The sequence below is a fragment of the Aythya fuligula genome, chromosome 17 (genome assembly GCF_009819795.1).
Source record: "Aythya fuligula isolate bAytFul2 chromosome 17, bAytFul2.pri, whole genome shotgun sequence".
In the NCBI taxonomy this organism is placed as follows: domain Eukaryota; kingdom Metazoa; phylum Chordata; class Aves; order Anseriformes; family Anatidae; genus Aythya; species Aythya fuligula.
Window position 1 is genome coordinate 6,240,226 of NC_045575.1, and position 17,551 is coordinate 6,257,776.

A 17,551-nucleotide genomic window follows, 5' to 3' on the forward strand; every position below is an offset into this window, starting at 1 on the left:
TCCCCGGAGTAGCTGTATGAGAGTGCTGTTTTCTTGGTGGCATCCTTACCCCCGAACTCTTGAGAGGAGGATGGTGAGAACCTCTCCATACCTGTAGTCCGCTTTCACTATGGTCAACTTGGTTTTTGGCTTTTCTTCTATAGGAAGGGCTTCTATGGATAATACAAGGTAGCTTGAAAATTAAACTACTTTAAAAAAGGGGGAGGAGGTAAATGAAACATTTTAATTCAAGGATTTGGGGGGATTTTCTGGAGCATAAGGGCAGGATTGACATTGCAAACAGCTTCCCACTTTGCTGTAAGCTGCATAAACTGCATACAAAATTGTGCCCTATTTATGTTCACTTTGCTCTTTCTGGAGACAGAGCTGGTGATTGTGAAAGGCATTCAAAGCAAAAACCACACAGCAAGCTTAACTATTTTATTTGGAAACATTTACATCTCTGAAGCGAGCTGCTCAGCTCTCTGGTATAGCTAATTTTGCATTCCTACATAGAAAGCAGACTTGAGCTATAATTACACAGAAATGTTTTTACTGACTTCATGGATAATAATTTTGGTTTTGGAGAAGTTAGATATTACCCCGTGATTTTTGGAGTATTTTGAAGTCAACTAAAGAAATTTTTATGTGACCAGTTTGTTTCTTGTGCCCTTTCAGATGTTATGTAGCCGATTGTGAGAGTGCAAAAATTTCTCTATTAATACCTGAATTGTGGTGTTTGACAACAAAAAGGCAAAAAGACCGTGCAGGTGTAGAAGAATGTGAGAGGCCAGGACAGGAAGAAGGGAGGCAATGCAAGATCTAATCTATATTTGTTAAAATGATTTTAAACCTAACAGGAATGAGGAAGTACTGCTGCAAGTAGCGCCAACATACTCTAAGTGCAGATACTTACCTACCATCTGTTTTTCAATAAATAGCTATTATGCTAATTTTTGTTTCAGTGCGCAACAATTAAAGCGTTGTAGTATTCCTGTGATATTCAACAGCTGTTGCCTTTGAAGATTTTATTTATCTTTTTTTCTGAAGTGCTACAATTTCACTTTCATAGTCAGCTCTGCCAGAAAATTCTAGTGCCCAGATAGAACCTCGTGATCTATTGAAATGCAAACTCGAGTCACGTCTGACCAGCAATCTCTGGCAAGAGCCTTCATTAAGATTCTGATTGCCCCGGCCCCGCGATGCGGGACTCAGGCTGGCAGGGATGCCTTGTTGGGACGTTTGTTGTACGTGCTGCTGTGGATTGGCAGCGCATATTTTCAGAGCTGCACGTTCTGTTTGCAAATAAATTAGAAAAAATGGATTATTCCGGTGAGCATTTCTTCTGAGTTGGTTTTTGGCTGATGAATTGACTGGGAGATGGAGAGACAAGATGAATTCTCAGTCCTGTAAGAGTTAGCAGTACAATTTCCCTACGATCATAACCAGTGCAAGGAAATTAGATCTCTAAGTGGGTTGAATCTGATTTAGTAATAAGTCAATTTAATCACTAATGACTTCAAACACAGATTTTACAAGGTGATCAATGGCAGTATAACAATGATCGATCAATAGCATTGCATTTAATTGGATTTTTATGGGTGTAATATAGTTTTTCAGAATTAATGTACCATTGCATTGCTTTGTTACTCTTTTAACTCAGTTCTTTAGAAGAAATGCTGGTTGGTCTCTGAAAAATTGTTTTCAGAGCACAGTTAATAAAAATTAAAATGAAATGCTTACTTTTAGTAATTGAATTTCTGATTTTGTTTGAATTGTTTGGTGATGTGTTTTTAAAAGTTGTCTACACAGGGAAGGAAAAGAAGCCATGTTCTTTGTTTCATGGTATGGTAAAAGGGACAAAATATCAAAGAGTAAAGGGGAACATGCACTACTCCAAATGTGAGTCCTAAGTAGCCGAGTAACTCCCCATCCTCAGCATTTTGACATAGTAATCTTCCCTCGAAGTAATCTCCTTGTCCCATGTGTCCTGCTTTAATCTATCAGTATTTCTGCAGTGTGCAGCAAGAAATTGATTTTCAGTAATTTTAATGGCTGAATAACTGGTCTTGTCCCAGAGTGTTTTTTCATATTTGCAGTGGCCAATGTGGTTACTGAACTCAATGTTCTGGATAATAGGTTTCATTAGTTTTGATGCCTGAGGTAAAAAAGCAGTAGGTGGGGATAAAGACTGTTTTTGATGTCTAGACGTTCATTTCAGCTGTTGCTGCAATACGATACATTAAAAGGAAATATGTAACATAGCTCTGAGGAAATATGTATTCTTTGAAACTAATTCCACTTTTTAACTGCATAAGGCAGTGTGACCTGAATTATTAAAATGTGGGTGGCTGAATTTCTTAAAGGTATAACTATCTCTGCAATGCCCACACAGTCTCCACTTGCTTTCTCTCCTTCCTTCCTCTAGTTCTTTTAAGTAAAATATGTCAGTTTGGTCACTGAAGCAGAACAGAGATCTTATTATCTTTCCAGTGTCTCTGCTGGGAGACCTAAAATTATTGAAGTATTTGCTTTGATATTTTGCTGTGACTTTTCTCCTTGAAATTTTTATAATGGCTTTTTTGAGAACACGGTTGGCTTCATAAAAATGGTTGGACACTTTGAAGACCTTAATACTCCAATAATTTAAAAGTAAAAAGAGACTCCAAACCAACTAAGGTGCTCATTAATGTATGTTTAAATTATAAATGTACAATACGAGTCTAAATTATTGTAGTTTCCTTTAATTTAACATCTGATCTGTAAGGGTGAAGTTAAAAACCAGCACAAATGTTCTGTTCATTTTTGGAGCCAGTGAAAACAAAATAACAAACACACTTAAAAGCTTTATACGTGAGGACTACTGATGAATTCCTGTCCTGTAGAGACCAGCAGCAGATCCTTAGCCCCCCAGTCATAACCCAGTATGATGACTGCCAAATACGCATTTTTCCTTTTTGGATTTTCTTGTTAATGTCTCAGCAACGAGAAAATAAAAAAGCATTTTTTCTGTGGAACTTCACTTGAGAAACAGCACGTTGGGTTCTCTTTCAGGTGTTGCAAGCAAAAGGTTTTTAACTTAATCCTGTATGCACACATACCTCGGATAACGGTAATTGGCAGGTACTCAGCTGTAACTAACTTATGGTTTTGCTACAGAGCACCATGGCAATTTACACAGAAGTTTTTTTTTTTTTGCCATTTTAACTATTAAAACATGGTTTTGGTGCTTTATCACCTTTTACATGAAAATGCTAGTGGCTATTTTCATTTTCTTGTATGGATTACAGCAATGAGTTCTCTTCAGATGTGAACACAATGTTCTTGTATGGAACTGGCTATTGAATCTTTTTTTGAGGTTGAAAATTTCACACTTCTCTTTAGATCCATATGCTTCTTTGGCTTTCTCTTATCTTTGTGGGGTTTAAAGAGTGTGAGAATGATGTAGTAAGGACGGTTAGACTGAGTATCTCAACTAAGCAGTTTATAGAGTTCCAGTTAATGGCAGAGATACCATGGTTTTATCTCCCTGCCCCTGAATCCAGATCTGTAGAGACTGAGCAATAGTAGATTAAGTTGTTTATTCTGGGAGGTTATTTCATTTTAAAAACCAAAACAATAGATGTTGCGTATTTTTGACAAATGTAGTGTTTAAACCACCTCTCTCACAGGACCGACAGTGAGAAGGGGATAAACTCCTCTGCCTGTTTTTACTGGAAAGGATGAGCTGCTCATGTTTCAGAGTAGCCAAGGACAAGTGTACATATGCAGAGGATGAGATAAGGTTGTTAGCATATACAGACATACAGGAGGACACACGTAAGCATAGGGATACCTGCGTCTATCCCAGTAGAGTATCAGTAGATCTCACAAGATCGCACAGGTGGGAAGGGGCTAGGACTCCCAGTCTGATGACCAACTCAAAATGGGATTGCTGCAAACAACAGATCCCATCAATAATGGTTCTCTACTCAGGTCCTGGAAAGTGATGGCCTTAAAAACAATGTAGATATTTAATTTTGGAAGAAGGAGTTAATCTTATGATACTGTGAGAATTGGACACTAGCTGTTGTTCTCATTCTATTTTTTTTAAAGCTATTGGGAGAAAAAAAAAAAAATTAAGGTGGCTCTGTTAGTCATTAAAGGTGGAGGAAATGACACACAAGCTTCAGAGACTGGTCTGTTCCACCAGCCTGCTGTTGTCAGCCCAGTCTGAAAGCCACAAGCTGGCAGTTTTGTCCTGTTTGCTTTGTTGCTTCTCCAAACTCTGATTTCCACGGAGGAAAAAGCACTTACCTGCTCTCTCATCCTTTTTCTCTTATTAAAATTCAGTCTTAACTTGGTTCTTGCTCTAAATTATTTTTTGGGGGGAGGTAAGATGGCTTTCACAGCTGTAGTATAGCGCCAGCTTTGCTGCTTCTAAAGAGCAATGTTTCAACCAGAGTAACAGAGCATACCTTCAGGACAGGATACAGGTGCTTGGCACAAGCTTGTTTCTGAACCTGAGTAGCACCTGCTTTCTCTTAGCTGCGTGCCTGAAAATGCTGCCAGGCAGTGCTGAAAAACTGGAGGGGAGGGCTTAAGTTGAAAGCACCAAGTGTTAAAAGCATTACAAATCATTGTGCAGACAGACAGAGAGCAACGATTATTTCCTAGTCTTCAATCTTGTGTAAGGAATTCAAAATATTCTTCAACATCTAAAATCTAGATCTATTGTTACAACGGGAGGAACTTTGCAAATGGCAGAGAGTCTAAGCTTTAGTGTTTTGCCAAGTTCTGTTACTGGTCACCATTTGCATCTTGAAGCTGTAATTTGTTCCAGTTATTTAAACCCTTTTCTTAGGAAAAGTGGATCAGGAAGCCAGAGAGCAGAGAGGAAGTGAAATTCTGCAGTCCTAATCCCACTCGCCCCCATTTTCATGGTAACCGGCACATGTATGGGCTCTCGCTTGTGAGGTGAACGTTTTCAGTGGGATAAGGAAGTATTAATTAAAAGAGCGGGACCACAGAGCCCACAGAGGAGGTGTAGCACACATAGCTGATCAGGGCAAAACGATCCAGGCAGTGCCAAGTACCTAATGAATTTGGTAGTGATGTTCTGTAGGGTTAAAATTGTTTTACATTGGAAATTATAAAGCAGTATGATCTGAACTCATTTCTTCTGGAGTAAATGGCAGAATTATACTGGCAGAAAGTGGTTCCGGGAGCTGTTCTTTAATTGGGGCCCATTAGTCTGTTGTGAATACTTTGGAACAGAAGAAAAGATGGACAGCGAGTTATGACTGGGAACACCAGAATTGGCTGTGAGAAGTTTCCTGTGAAAACGTGGAATGGATTCCTGTCCTCATTTTGCGTGAGGTTCTTAATGCAAATGCAATGCTTGTTTCTGGCACAGATGCTCTAATGGGATTAAGTGTGGAACTTGAGAATTGCTCAGTGCCATGTAAGTGAGTTTCTTTTGACTGTTGGTACAAATTCTGCCATATTTGTGGCTCTGTCCAAACAAAAAATGAATTGTGTTGACGTGTGGGTTTCCATAGGAATGAAATCAGGTGTGATATCTCTCATGAGTAGCTACATGTCACAGTATATACTTGACAACTGTTGGTTTTGAGTGCAAGACATTCATGAGGCAGTTTCTTAGGTTTCAGTAGCTACAAAATGTATAGACATATCAACAGTTCTCAAAATGCATGATTTTTTAAGAATACTGTTTTAAAAGTTAAATCTGAGTTCATGTGAAGAAGTGTGTAGTTAGATGTCTACGGCACACTACATATTTAGTAATAGTAAGCCTTTGCGAGCATTAAAAAGGACTTTAATGGTTTTACAGGGAAAGATGTTTGGCTTATGATTTTGCCCAGAAGCACAAGTCTGCTTTTTCATTCTTCTGAAAAAATAACTGTGGTATTCGATAAGGTGATTTAGGTACTAAAGCCTTGGCTTATTCATCCTGTAAAAAGAGAGACACTGTTACCAGTGTTAGCATATCATAACATTACATGTTCAAAAAAATGTGCCTCTTCTTGTTTGAGGTATATGACTTAAGGTTACTGGGAGAAGAAGCAAAATAATGAACAATGATGCGTTTTGAGGCTTTGAAGCTGCAGTTTGAAGACTGTTGACAATCTTAATATTTTACATACAGCAGAAACTCCTTAGAAGCTTTGCTTTAAACACCTAATGTAGAGTAAACTACACTTGGATAACGATCTCTGCATGGTAGTCATGCTGTTGGAAGGTTTCATCCTTTAAATTGGCCAAGGAGGGGTGTTAAGTGTTCAGTTCTTAACATGCTGCAGAATTTTGTGTTTGCATTTCTTAAGATCTGCAGAGTATTCCTCTTAAATTGAAATGACAAAACTCAGACAATTAACAAATCCATACTCCTTGACAAAGATATTTAATCATTTGCTTTTGCACTGTGGCTAAGATTAAATCTTTTTCAGCCAGGAGATACAGAATCGAGAACAGGTATCCCAAAAATGTTTTTACTTTTGGTAGTTTTAGAATCCGAAAGCAGCAGAATGAGGACAGCAGATATTTCTGAGGTTTGTAGACCCTTCAGATACTCATTCAGGTGGCTAGTTTATGCTCCATTCCACTGAGGGAGATGAATAGCTTTTTTTTCACACTCATAAATTTTTGCAGCTCTGTTAGCAAATTTTCAATTTTGATTTTTGGAATAAAAATCAGCTGTGTATTTTCATTGCAGTTTCAGTCAGTACAATGCAGGAACTTCAATTGCATATGAGTGAGAGTTTGGCAGAGTTCTTAATGTTTCTTAAGTTGTATGAATTGATTTTACTCCTTTAACGATTCACGTTATCCGCATCTGCACATAAATTCTAAAGAATCTGTCAGCAAAGAAAGATCGTGAACTCCTCCCCTCCACTTTTAATATTGAATACTTTTACTATCAACAAATGTGTTTGCTTTTATATAGCTATGTTTTCTTCTTATGTTTTAAATTCAAAGTTGGGGTCTTCAGCTAGTAACGTCTAGATCTAGTCTGGCAGTGTTCAATAATTGAAATAGCTTTATGAAACATGTTGCTGTTGGAAATAAAAAATGTTGGAGTTGTGTTTATTGAAATGTCTGTACTTCCCTCTTCTGAGCATGTTGACATTTATGTTTTTGTAGTGGTGGAAGAAGGATTGTGGGAGAATGGACTTTCCTATGAGTGTAGGACCCTGCTCTTCAAAGCAATTCATAATCTTCTGGAAAGGTAAGAAATTCTCTATCGCACTCAAGATCCTGCAGTATTTTAAATATAAAAATGAAATATTTATAGACCATTTATATTACCGATCTTAAAATAGCTTTTTTAGAGGCAGAGGTTCAGTACGAGAAATGCAGGGTAGAAATGGATCTCATAAGTCACTGAATCTGGTAATGTATCATAAAGGTCTGTGCAGATTAATTAAATGTACGATAAATAATATCAATATATTTTTCTGCTTAGATTCTTCTTGCTGGGGAACTGTTTCAAATGGTTAAAAATATGTATAACTTATACCTTCTTACAGAGAAGGATACTTGCATAGAATTATTATATCACATCCCTAGCCCCTTTGAGGTTGAATAGTATGTATCTTAACAGCTGATATTAAAAGATCTTAATTCCATTCTTCCAGTCATCCTAATTACATGCATGTTACAACCTGACTAACTTTGTGCACAATATTCAGGGTGAAGTTTAACAGTTCTGTCTCACTGCCCTAGTATAACCTAGCTTTTTGTCTGAATCATTTTTAAATCATTGTATATGTATGGCTTGACTGCAAAGTTATTTTGTGATTTATTAATATACTTAAGGCTTTTTCTTAACCTAGCTATCAGATTATAAGCATCCAGAAGAATAGCTTGTTAGTCCTTCAGTGTGTGACACTGCACCCAGACTGTTCATTTTATTCCGTGTCTGTTGTTGCAGTTCTTCAGGTCTACACCATCTTTTCTGTGTTCTATTTCAGCTCTTCTTGTTACATATTTGGAAATCTTCTCAGAATTAAGTGTCACTAGGCTATTCCTGCTTTTCTTTTAATATATAAGAATAATAAAAAAAATGTAATGCATCTCTTGTATCTCTGTGTTAGAGTAATTTTGCAGAATGTAGCAGTAAATATTTTTCTCTGAAAGCAAGCTAATTGAAAGTACTTTCATCTTGTCTCATTTAGTATACTGCTTGCTTTGATCTACTTAATAGTAATCAGATTTGCATTACGTTCATGAGGCTGTGTTTCCACGAGCATAGTAACTTCCCCATGACTATCAGTTACCTGTTCGTGCCTGCTAGCAAGTTGAGTAGTTGCCTACACAGGTGTAGGACTAGGTGCTGTATTTTGTATTTTTCTGTTTATCAGTCTTTTTAGGGGATTTTTAATGCAAGTAACAGACTAGACTACTTTAAAACAAAGTGAATAAAAGTACAGGAATTCAATTCCCAGTCTGGAATGGTCACTATCTCTGTTAGTCACTTTGCAGTGTGTAAGTGAAAAATACATTTTACACACGCTTATTGATCTGTGGTACCCAGCCAACTTGCTTTTAAAGCACGGCTCCTAGTGGATATTCTTATTTATTGGAACACTTTAAGCTCGTGAAGCAGAATTTCCAAAGCAAACATCAACCACAACTACAAACTGTACTGAAAACAGTTGGCAGAGCTAGTGAAGTTGCTCAGTCACAGCTGACAGAACACCTTCAAGCTCTCTTTCAGCAGTAGCTTTTGAAATTGTGCGGGCTGGCACACGGTGCTGGGTGTTCATAGTGGTACTGGGTGTCCCCTGGGCTGAGCAGACACGTGCCCTGGGCTCAGCCTCTTGCCGTTGAAGTTCCCTGTTCCTTGCTGTGGGCTGGTGGTGGCTGCGGGGCAGAACATGGCGGCCTGCTCCTGAGGTGAAACCCCGCGTTAGCCTCATGCTACAGAGGAGCCGCAGTGGAGGCCGGTGGGAAGCCCTTTAGTTTGTAATCCTAATGAAGTAGTTGGCAAGGTGACTGAGGATGGTGGTTTGCCAAATATCTATCAAATTAGCTACCTCAATTTTAGGCTGAGTTTATTTTACAATTATCCCATTTTTGGCGGCTTTCTTTGCCATACAAAATCTTAACATCATAATCATTTCATTAAAAATAACAGCAGTAAGCGTGCAGGCTTTATTAAAGAGTGAAATACTGTTCTCTCTTTCTTAAAGACCCATTTTATCCTGTGCTTAGGAAAAGCTTGATTAATCAACAAGAAGTCTTGAACTTCTTTTTGATCTTATCAGGAAGTGACAGGGCTGTGGCCTTAGCTTGAAATAATTTTTTTAGTTGATTTTACAGTTACTGAAGGGCAGGATTTTCCTGTCTCTGAAACCTCTTATGTCCGACTAAGACATAGGTTTCTCAGTGGGGTGGTTTGGGCTTTCCAAGCAGTTAACACCGTTGCTCCTCGGGGTTGCTCGGCCTGTTACGGAGCGTTGGCCTCTGTGGGCCGAAGGGGAGAGTTGTGGCTAGGAACGAGAGGGGAGCTTGTTTTTTTTCTTAGCACCCAAATTAGTGATCAGAAGTTCCTGATAAATGGCAATAAATAAAAATAAGAATCCCCTCAATCAAGCCCATGTTGGCTGTGACAGGGTACGAAGAAACATTTCAGGCTACTTTTGTCCCCTTCAGCCTGCCCCTGAATTCAGTATAACTGAGTAAAGACCAGAGGTATGTTGTCTGCTCTCCCTGGTGTCTTGGTGGCTTGCCATTTAGAAAATGTTAAAAGATATGAGGACATAATACTTAAAATATTACTGTACTATGTTATAATCATTAGTATAGCCTCCTCAGGTCATTTTATCTTAGAAAAGTAAAATCAGAAATATGGGAGGTCAACTGACAGTGAAATGCTTTAACAGCTGTACTGTTTATGAAGAAAATATAACTCAGCCTTAACTACAGAAATGAGCCAAGGAGTTCAAAGTATTTTATGTCTCTATTTCATATGATTAAATAACTGCTTTTAAGTGTATATTTGGGGGTTTATGACCAGCATCTTTTTTTTTACTCACACTCATTATTACTGCTTATTGTTACTGCTCTTGTTACTACTGGACACTTCTATAGCACAAAAAAAAAAAAAAAAGCAATGCTGTTGATAGTTGTTCACTTGGACAAACCTTTGAGATCCATGCTTCTGCAATCATGCTTCCCCTTTCATAGGGGATTATACTTTGAATAACCTGAGAGTTAGCTTAGCATGCAAGGGGTGGCTGATTTTTAAGGCCAGCTCTACACATGAAGACTCTTTGCTGGGAAATTACTATTAGCTAGAGGCAGTTAAACCTGCTGTCCTGAGACATGATGATGTGGCATTGAAGTGTGTGTATGTGCAGGGAGTTTATAACTTTTTTTTTTTTTTGCTAGTATAGGTTATTTTCTTTAGGCATTTAATGTAAGCACTACAGACTTCCTTTGTTTTTATAAAGTGTGCTGACAGTGAAAGACTTTCTCAGACAGCAAATCTTTCCTAGAGAAACACTTACTGAAGCGCTTTTCTTTTCTGTCAGCACAAGATCCGTGTCTTCAGATCTCTCCTGGTTTAGCTTCCCATTTCAGTTAAAGATATTAGTATATTCAATTGAACTGGATTCTTTTTGCTTTAAATGAGAAATGCTGCTCTTAGAGTTTTCTTCAGCTTAGTTTTAATTTTCGAAAACCCTGCCAAATTTATACCAAAGAATTCGGAATGTATTGATACTTACATTGTCTGTTGCCTGTTTCCTATATATCTATACTAGATTTGCAAGTTTTAAATTATGTGTCATACAGTTTTTCTCAGTTTTGAAGAATGTGCTTTCCCAGAACGCTTCATATGATTATTTTTTTTAGCTATTCTCTAGCTACTGCTATAGAAATAAATGATTGAAAAACTTTGGTAAATGGAGATTTATAATTCTTCTATCCCAGGAATGAAATAATATTTAGACATGAAATGTGCAGGGAAAGCTTGTGTAATGCTTGCCATTTGTAAACATATTGTAATATGAACCACTGGCAACAACCAATTCTTCAAAATTTTCAAACCATAATATTTACCTTACCGAAAAAGAAGCCTTTCTAACAAATTTCTGTATGTGATCCCTTTAGGTTGTATGTTCAACTGCAAATATAAGGTACAAAAGCATATTTAAATTGTTTTAGCATATTGCTAGTGTGATTGATAGGTACAGGTGGACTTAGGCAGTCATCAAGCACTTCTATAACTTGTCAGCCTAAAATGATTATCGATTGCTTTGGATTCTCACTGCTCTCTTTAAAGCCACAGAGCCTGTTAGAACCTGCTGTTTCTGTAAAGAACTTGTGCACTTCTAACAGTATCACAGAATGCTGACAACTTGTTGTTCTGAATTTAGTCACATAGGAATATGTTTGCTAAAGAAAAGTTTTATGACAGAGAAAAGAGCAATTATCTAAGTTATCTGAAATAATGTTGTGGATCATGTGAATAAAAAATGGTTCTTTGTTAATTTTGGTTAATGTAAACTAACAATGGCATATGAATTACAGGAAGCTATATTATGTCATTTACAAGCCAAAAATACATTATTCTTCATCGTGAAATCAGTGTAGAAAATGTGTTATGAATCATCTTTGTTCAGGAAGAGGGGTTCGAAAAATAAAGCGATGGATCATTCAGCAAAAAGAGTAGCATGGAGCGGAAGGGATTCTGTCAAAGATGGGGCGGAATGTGTGTGTGGAGATCAGCATCGGTGAGACTGGACAGTGGTTGTGCTGTGACTCGTGGGAAAACAGGAAGTGGAGAAATTGAATGGAATGCTGAACCCAAAAGTAACAGAGTTGATTTCAGTATGATGGAAAATCAGCTGTTTAATCTCTTAAATTGACAGTCTTCAAAGATTGCTTTTAATTACATTTTAAGATGCAGTTATTAATTGTTGATGTAATTATTTTCTAGGTGCTTGATGGATAAAAACTTCGTGAGAATTGGAAAATGGTTCATAAGACCCTATGACAAGGATGAGAAGCCTGTTAATAAAAGGTAAGGTGATCTATGTAGCAAGTACTTTTCCTGTCAGTGTTGTATTTCACATACTGATAATTTGTTGCCTTCTGATGGTAGTTTTCCATTTCCTTTTTCATATAACAAGGAAAAACACAATCACTATTCACCTCAATAATTCACTGAAAATAATTAGTTTTGGTTTTGTTAGTGATGATAAATTGAGATAAGAAGGTGAGGATAGTATTTGCCCATTAAGCTTATAGAAAGGTCACACTTCTTGATAGGTTTTGAATAGCATGTCTGTTACTCATAAAACAGCATTCCAGATAATTATTTAAACATCTTCTGGAATTTCTGGACAATTAACCCCAACCTGAAATTTTAAGCAGTAAAATAAGTAGTCTATAGATTTACTTATAGATTTACTTCTTTTATTTACAGTTTCCAGCCTTGATATACAGTTTTCACTGATGAGGCAGACTGACAGGTTGGACTTTTATGGCTGATGAATGTGCTGCTCTTGCAGCTACAGAAGCCTGGAAAGGGGTAACTGTCTCCACTTGCTCATTGCTATTTCCTCTCCTAGCTCTAAAGGTTACAATGTTCTCAGATCTTCTGGTACTTGCATTTATAGTCATCCGCTAAACAAATTCTGTCAAAAATAATCTGAGTTAAGCTGAAACACAGATTTTCTAACGGGAATCATTTTGACAGAACTGGGTTAGGAAGTGACTAAACATGCAGTTATGCTGGGAGATTTGAAGGTAATGAGCAAGTGGAGATGAAGTGGGGTGGCAACTTCTTCATCCAGTGTAGCTGGTCACAGCGTGTCTGAGGGCATCTATAGGTACAGGTGGAGATCATTCTGTAGGCCATACCGTCTGCTTCTCATCTCTTTATCTCACTGTATTATCTTACAACAGAACTGTCTGCTGTTACAGTGAGCTATTACAAACCATTGGCTTCATTCTGTCACAGAATTTGTGTTAACTGGATGCATCTAAACAGAAGTTATTCTTAAGATACAATGTGGTAATTAAACATGAATTTGTCTTTCTAAAAACTGAAAGCATTAATTTAGCATGTGAAATTCTCTTTTGCACTACTTAAGCTCTTCGTACCTTAGTAGGCTTACACTGTGTATTTATAACCTTTGTGATTTCCCTTTTGTCCTAATGACAAGAAGCTGTTGAAACATCCGGTTTTATCCATGCCTTTATATGTCCTGACTGTATGTAACCCCTCCCCCCTCATGTTTTCTGTTTTTTTTTTTTTTAATCGCACCAATATCTAGTTTAATTTTCTGGAAGATTAGTTCCCTAAAGTGGCACCAGAAATGGTTTGGTACTAGATCCTGGAAAAGGGAGACAATTTCTTTCAGCAAAAGTTTTTCGCTCTAAGGCTGCAAAGAAGTTGATAAAAACAAATTAAATGCATTTGTGAATCTAATATTTACTCCTGGTGTGCGTCAGTCTGAAAACTGAAGCATCTGATACAGTAGACTGTCTGTCAAACAGCAGCAGCACTGGCATGGAAGGGATCATTACTTCAGAATTTTGTAAACTCGCAGGTTCTGTGTCTTATTTACATCTGTGAAATACCAGATCATTTGTAAGCTGGGTGATCTGTAGGGGATCATTACATTTGTTTGTAAATGTATGTACAATATGCACATAAGTATATCTTCTCTGGAACATGGTACAAAAAATGAATTAACATTGAACTTATAAACCATATTTGAATTATTACTGTATATAAAGGGACTTCTCTACAGAATTTTAGGGCTGAAGGGTAGACTCCTGATTTGAAGAAGATACTGATTGTTGTTTTCTTCATGAAGTAACTGTCACTATAGATCCTATGGATACACAACATTTTTAGGAGCATTTATTTAGCAATATAATTATGGCCTAATTCGAGATTGGTGATTTTTCTGCAGTATCTGTATCACAGGAGTTGGCTAATCTTACTGAAAGATGGCAGTAAAAACTGCAGAGGTTGGCAGTAGAGTCTATTTCAGACAGTAGCAGCAAATATCAGAAGGCTTTGGGGAGTAATTTTTCCTGACTTTATTTAATCTCTTGTGCTTTTTTCCTTATACTCGGTCTCAGTACAGCACAATAAGTGATCTTACACAAATTAACTTATTCACATTGGTTCCATATAAATTATATGTGAAACCTTGGTTCTAAGCAGCAGCTTGTAGTAGATAATACAATAAAGAGCAGTTGCAGGAAGAAGAGGCCAGCTGGAGGTCTCTAGGTATTCTAGCACTGTGGATAATACCTTCATGACCACAAAAAAGTGGTATGTGAAAACACAGTAGCTAAACCTATGTTAATATATGAAATACTAGAAATAAGTTACACCTATGTACATTAATTAAGTTGGTTTCTGAGAACATGTAATCTATGTTGAAAATGAATGCAGTATTGCCCTTGAAAGAGGGAAGAGATATATGTACAAGCATATATATATTTTATATATATGTTTATAGAATGAACATTTTTTCCCCTTCTTGAATGGAGGAAAAAACGAGCAAATGTCATTCAGGCAAAGAAATACAAATGGTTCTGTAATTTGTTCTTATACTCGTGGCAAAGGTGTAGTCATCTCAGATTTTGAACAGCCTGAGTTCCTAACTTCATTACAGAAATATACTTGAAAAGTCTTGAGAGGGGCATAAGGAGAGAGCAGAACTCAGGCAGCTGGTTTTCAAGAAGTATCATTCAAGGAGTAATCATTCAGGGCTTGTGATTTTCGTGAATGGCATTAAAGGAGAATGGCGAAGAGTTGTGTGATTTTAGAATGGAATCAAAGATGAAGTGGAGCATGGCAGTGGCCGTGACCTACGTAGTCCTGAGATGTGAAAAGGAGGTCTAAGAACAGCAGATGACCCTCTGAGAAGGCATGAGAACCAGTAGGCAAGATGAGTTTTTCCACTCTTTTCAGAAGCGAGGGAACAGCAGAGGGAGTTACAGATCCATATGCAATTGTTTTGTTTACAGTGGGAACCAGATGCTTTTGACAGGAAACTTAGTGTTGTGCTTGTGGGTTTTCTTTCCTGAGCTCTCTTTTTGTTGGTAGCATCATTTAATATTATGTGTCTCTTCCTAAATAATACTACATGTTTTATTGTCTGTTCTACAGCAGCGTGTGTCTAAATATGTTTCCAAGTGACTGCTGGAAAATATTAAGCTTTATTTATCTTCAGAACTTCCTAAAGGAGATAATGTTTGTAATTTACAGAATTTGTCTGATACAAGGAATTGCTCTTTGCACTGTGTGGTGAAAACTCATCGTCAGTATCTATTCACAATCACTTCCCAATTACTGTATTGGGGTTGTGGGTTCTGAAAACACTGCCATAAAATTTTTAATGTGTTACTGATAAAAAAAAGAAAAAATAAAATCCTATGACCACCTTATGCAAGGATCTTCACTAGTTATTTCAGTATCTGTTTTCTTGGTGTGTAATAGAAAATTGAGAAAGAAAATAGTTTTTAGTGAATTGTGTGAACAACTTAACGTAAGTTAAGCTATTTTTAAATTGCTTAAGTAACTGATGGGTCAACTCCTTTTTCTGAAGACTGTTAGTTTTTCTTATTGTTAAGAGGAAAAAAGTTCCATCAGTGAAGTATTTTGAAGTCAAATTTGTTTTTCTCCTTAAAAGGTGAGAAATCTGAAAACGATGATGTTTAGGTAGCCATTCTGCCCTCTGTGCAGGTAGAAGAGTGGAAGTACAGTTAGGCTGCAATGAAAAATAGTTCTTTAATTTCAGTTTCAGAGCAGGTTTTTGGTTTGTTACTGTTCCGTAAGACAGTTGATTGACATCCTCGTGTAAATGCTCATAGAACTGTTTAAATTAGGAGCTCATGGGCAGTGTCTTCATAAATACATTATCCTAAGTCCCTTGTACCAGTTTAATGGAGTTCAGAGTACATCCATATCCATTTTGCTCAATAGCTGTATTCGTCTCTTTGCAAGCATCAAAACAGTGTGCTATTGAGTGCCATTGAAACCTGAAGACTGTATCCACCTTAAGCACAGCTTCTTCTTTGAGATCCTGAAAGTTTTCAATGCCTTCAGTTTCCTAGGAGTAGTCGTAGGACTTATCCAAGAAATATTGGTATCAGTGATACCAACAATGATATTCAGCGTTGCTCGCAAATAACATTGCAAGGTGCTTTCTCTTTCCACCATGCTAGGAATGCCGGTCAGTCAGTATCTTCATCTGAAAACATCAGTTTTAGTGAGCCCTGGAGAAAAAACTGCAGTGCTGTGCTGGGAGGAACTGGAAACCAGTGGAACTGGTGCTTGTCTAAGGCTGGAGCACCTTGTCTGAATCTGATATGGAGGCTTGGTTCTGGCACATGACGTTGCCCAGATTATGTCTTCTGGCAAATGGTATCAAGGTGATTCATTAAATGATGACATAATTCAGTAAGAGCATGGTAAAACAAGTTTAACTGATCTAGTTAGATTTTTAATAGGATTTGAATTCCTCAGCTGAGAAATGGTAATTGATTGATTGTGCATGTATAGTCTGCTCCAGTGCAATGACAGTGCTTCAATTAAAACTGGAGGTTTTTTTTTTTTTTACTTTCTTCAATTTGGCAAAACCAAGCTATTTAAACTGTTTTAATTCTATAATCTTATTTATGTATTTGTATTTTAACAGTGTTAAGAAAAGATTTGAGTAATGTGATTGTATGCATTTCTGGAAGATACTGGTACTCCAATAATACATCTTCACAGTGTAGCCAATGAACACTGTTGTGTCTGAGGAAAAGACAAGGAAAGAAAATAAAAATCAACCTGATTTTAATTCTAAATCAGGTATGATTATTGCTTACTTCTCATATTAATGAGATAGAACTACTGGGTGGTAAGAAATACTGCATATTTTCCAAAAATTGTTCCTACCCTCGAAAAAGTAGGCTTTTCTATTTTGGTTCGAGAACAGGCTTACTTCCCAGACAAATGTTTTTGTACCTCCAAGGTTTAAATTCTGAAAAGTAGTGGTAATCTTTTTTTCTCAGTCTTAGGGTTTCAGCAAAATTCATATGCCAAGCTTATATTGTGTGTTTTTTTTTTTTTTAATTATATTGCAACCTTGTGTACTAAAGCTGACTTCATTTGTACCTGCTCTGAAATATTGGGTAATGTAGCCATGGGAATGCAGTCTGTATTCATATTTTAGCAGAAGGAATAAGATATAAAATAGAATGTGAAGTACATGTTTTCACATGCATTCTTAAGCAAAAGCTCTTATATCAATATGTTTATATTAATAATGTTCTAAAACATTTTAATATATTTAAACTATATTCAAGTATATTATTCAAACAATTTATATGTACAATAAATATTTTATATAGACAGTAAAGCAATTAATTAGGGATACTTAAGGATATAATTAAGATAATTTGGAAAAACTATATTCAAATAATAATTGCTAATTACTGTTATTTGTTGTGGATGTATGCTACTGGTAACCTTTGATTGTATCAAATTTCAAGAATATTGCATGTAAAACTTGATTGAAGATGCTAGCACATTGCAGGAAAAAAGTGG

General features: G+C 36.8%; 1 protein-coding gene across 1 annotated transcript in view; it reads left to right on the forward strand.

Annotated features, from left to right (window-relative positions):
• MED13L (mediator complex subunit 13L) overlaps positions 1 to 17,551 on the forward strand; it is a 188,936-nt gene that overhangs the window by 86,080 nt on the left and 85,305 nt on the right. The window contains exons 3-4 of the mRNA XM_032198722.1: positions 7,123 to 7,207; positions 11,927 to 12,010. Coding sequence (XP_032054613.1) covers positions 7,123 to 7,207; positions 11,927 to 12,010 — 169 coding nt within the window. The remainder of the gene's footprint in view (positions 1 to 7,122; positions 7,208 to 11,926; positions 12,011 to 17,551) is intronic.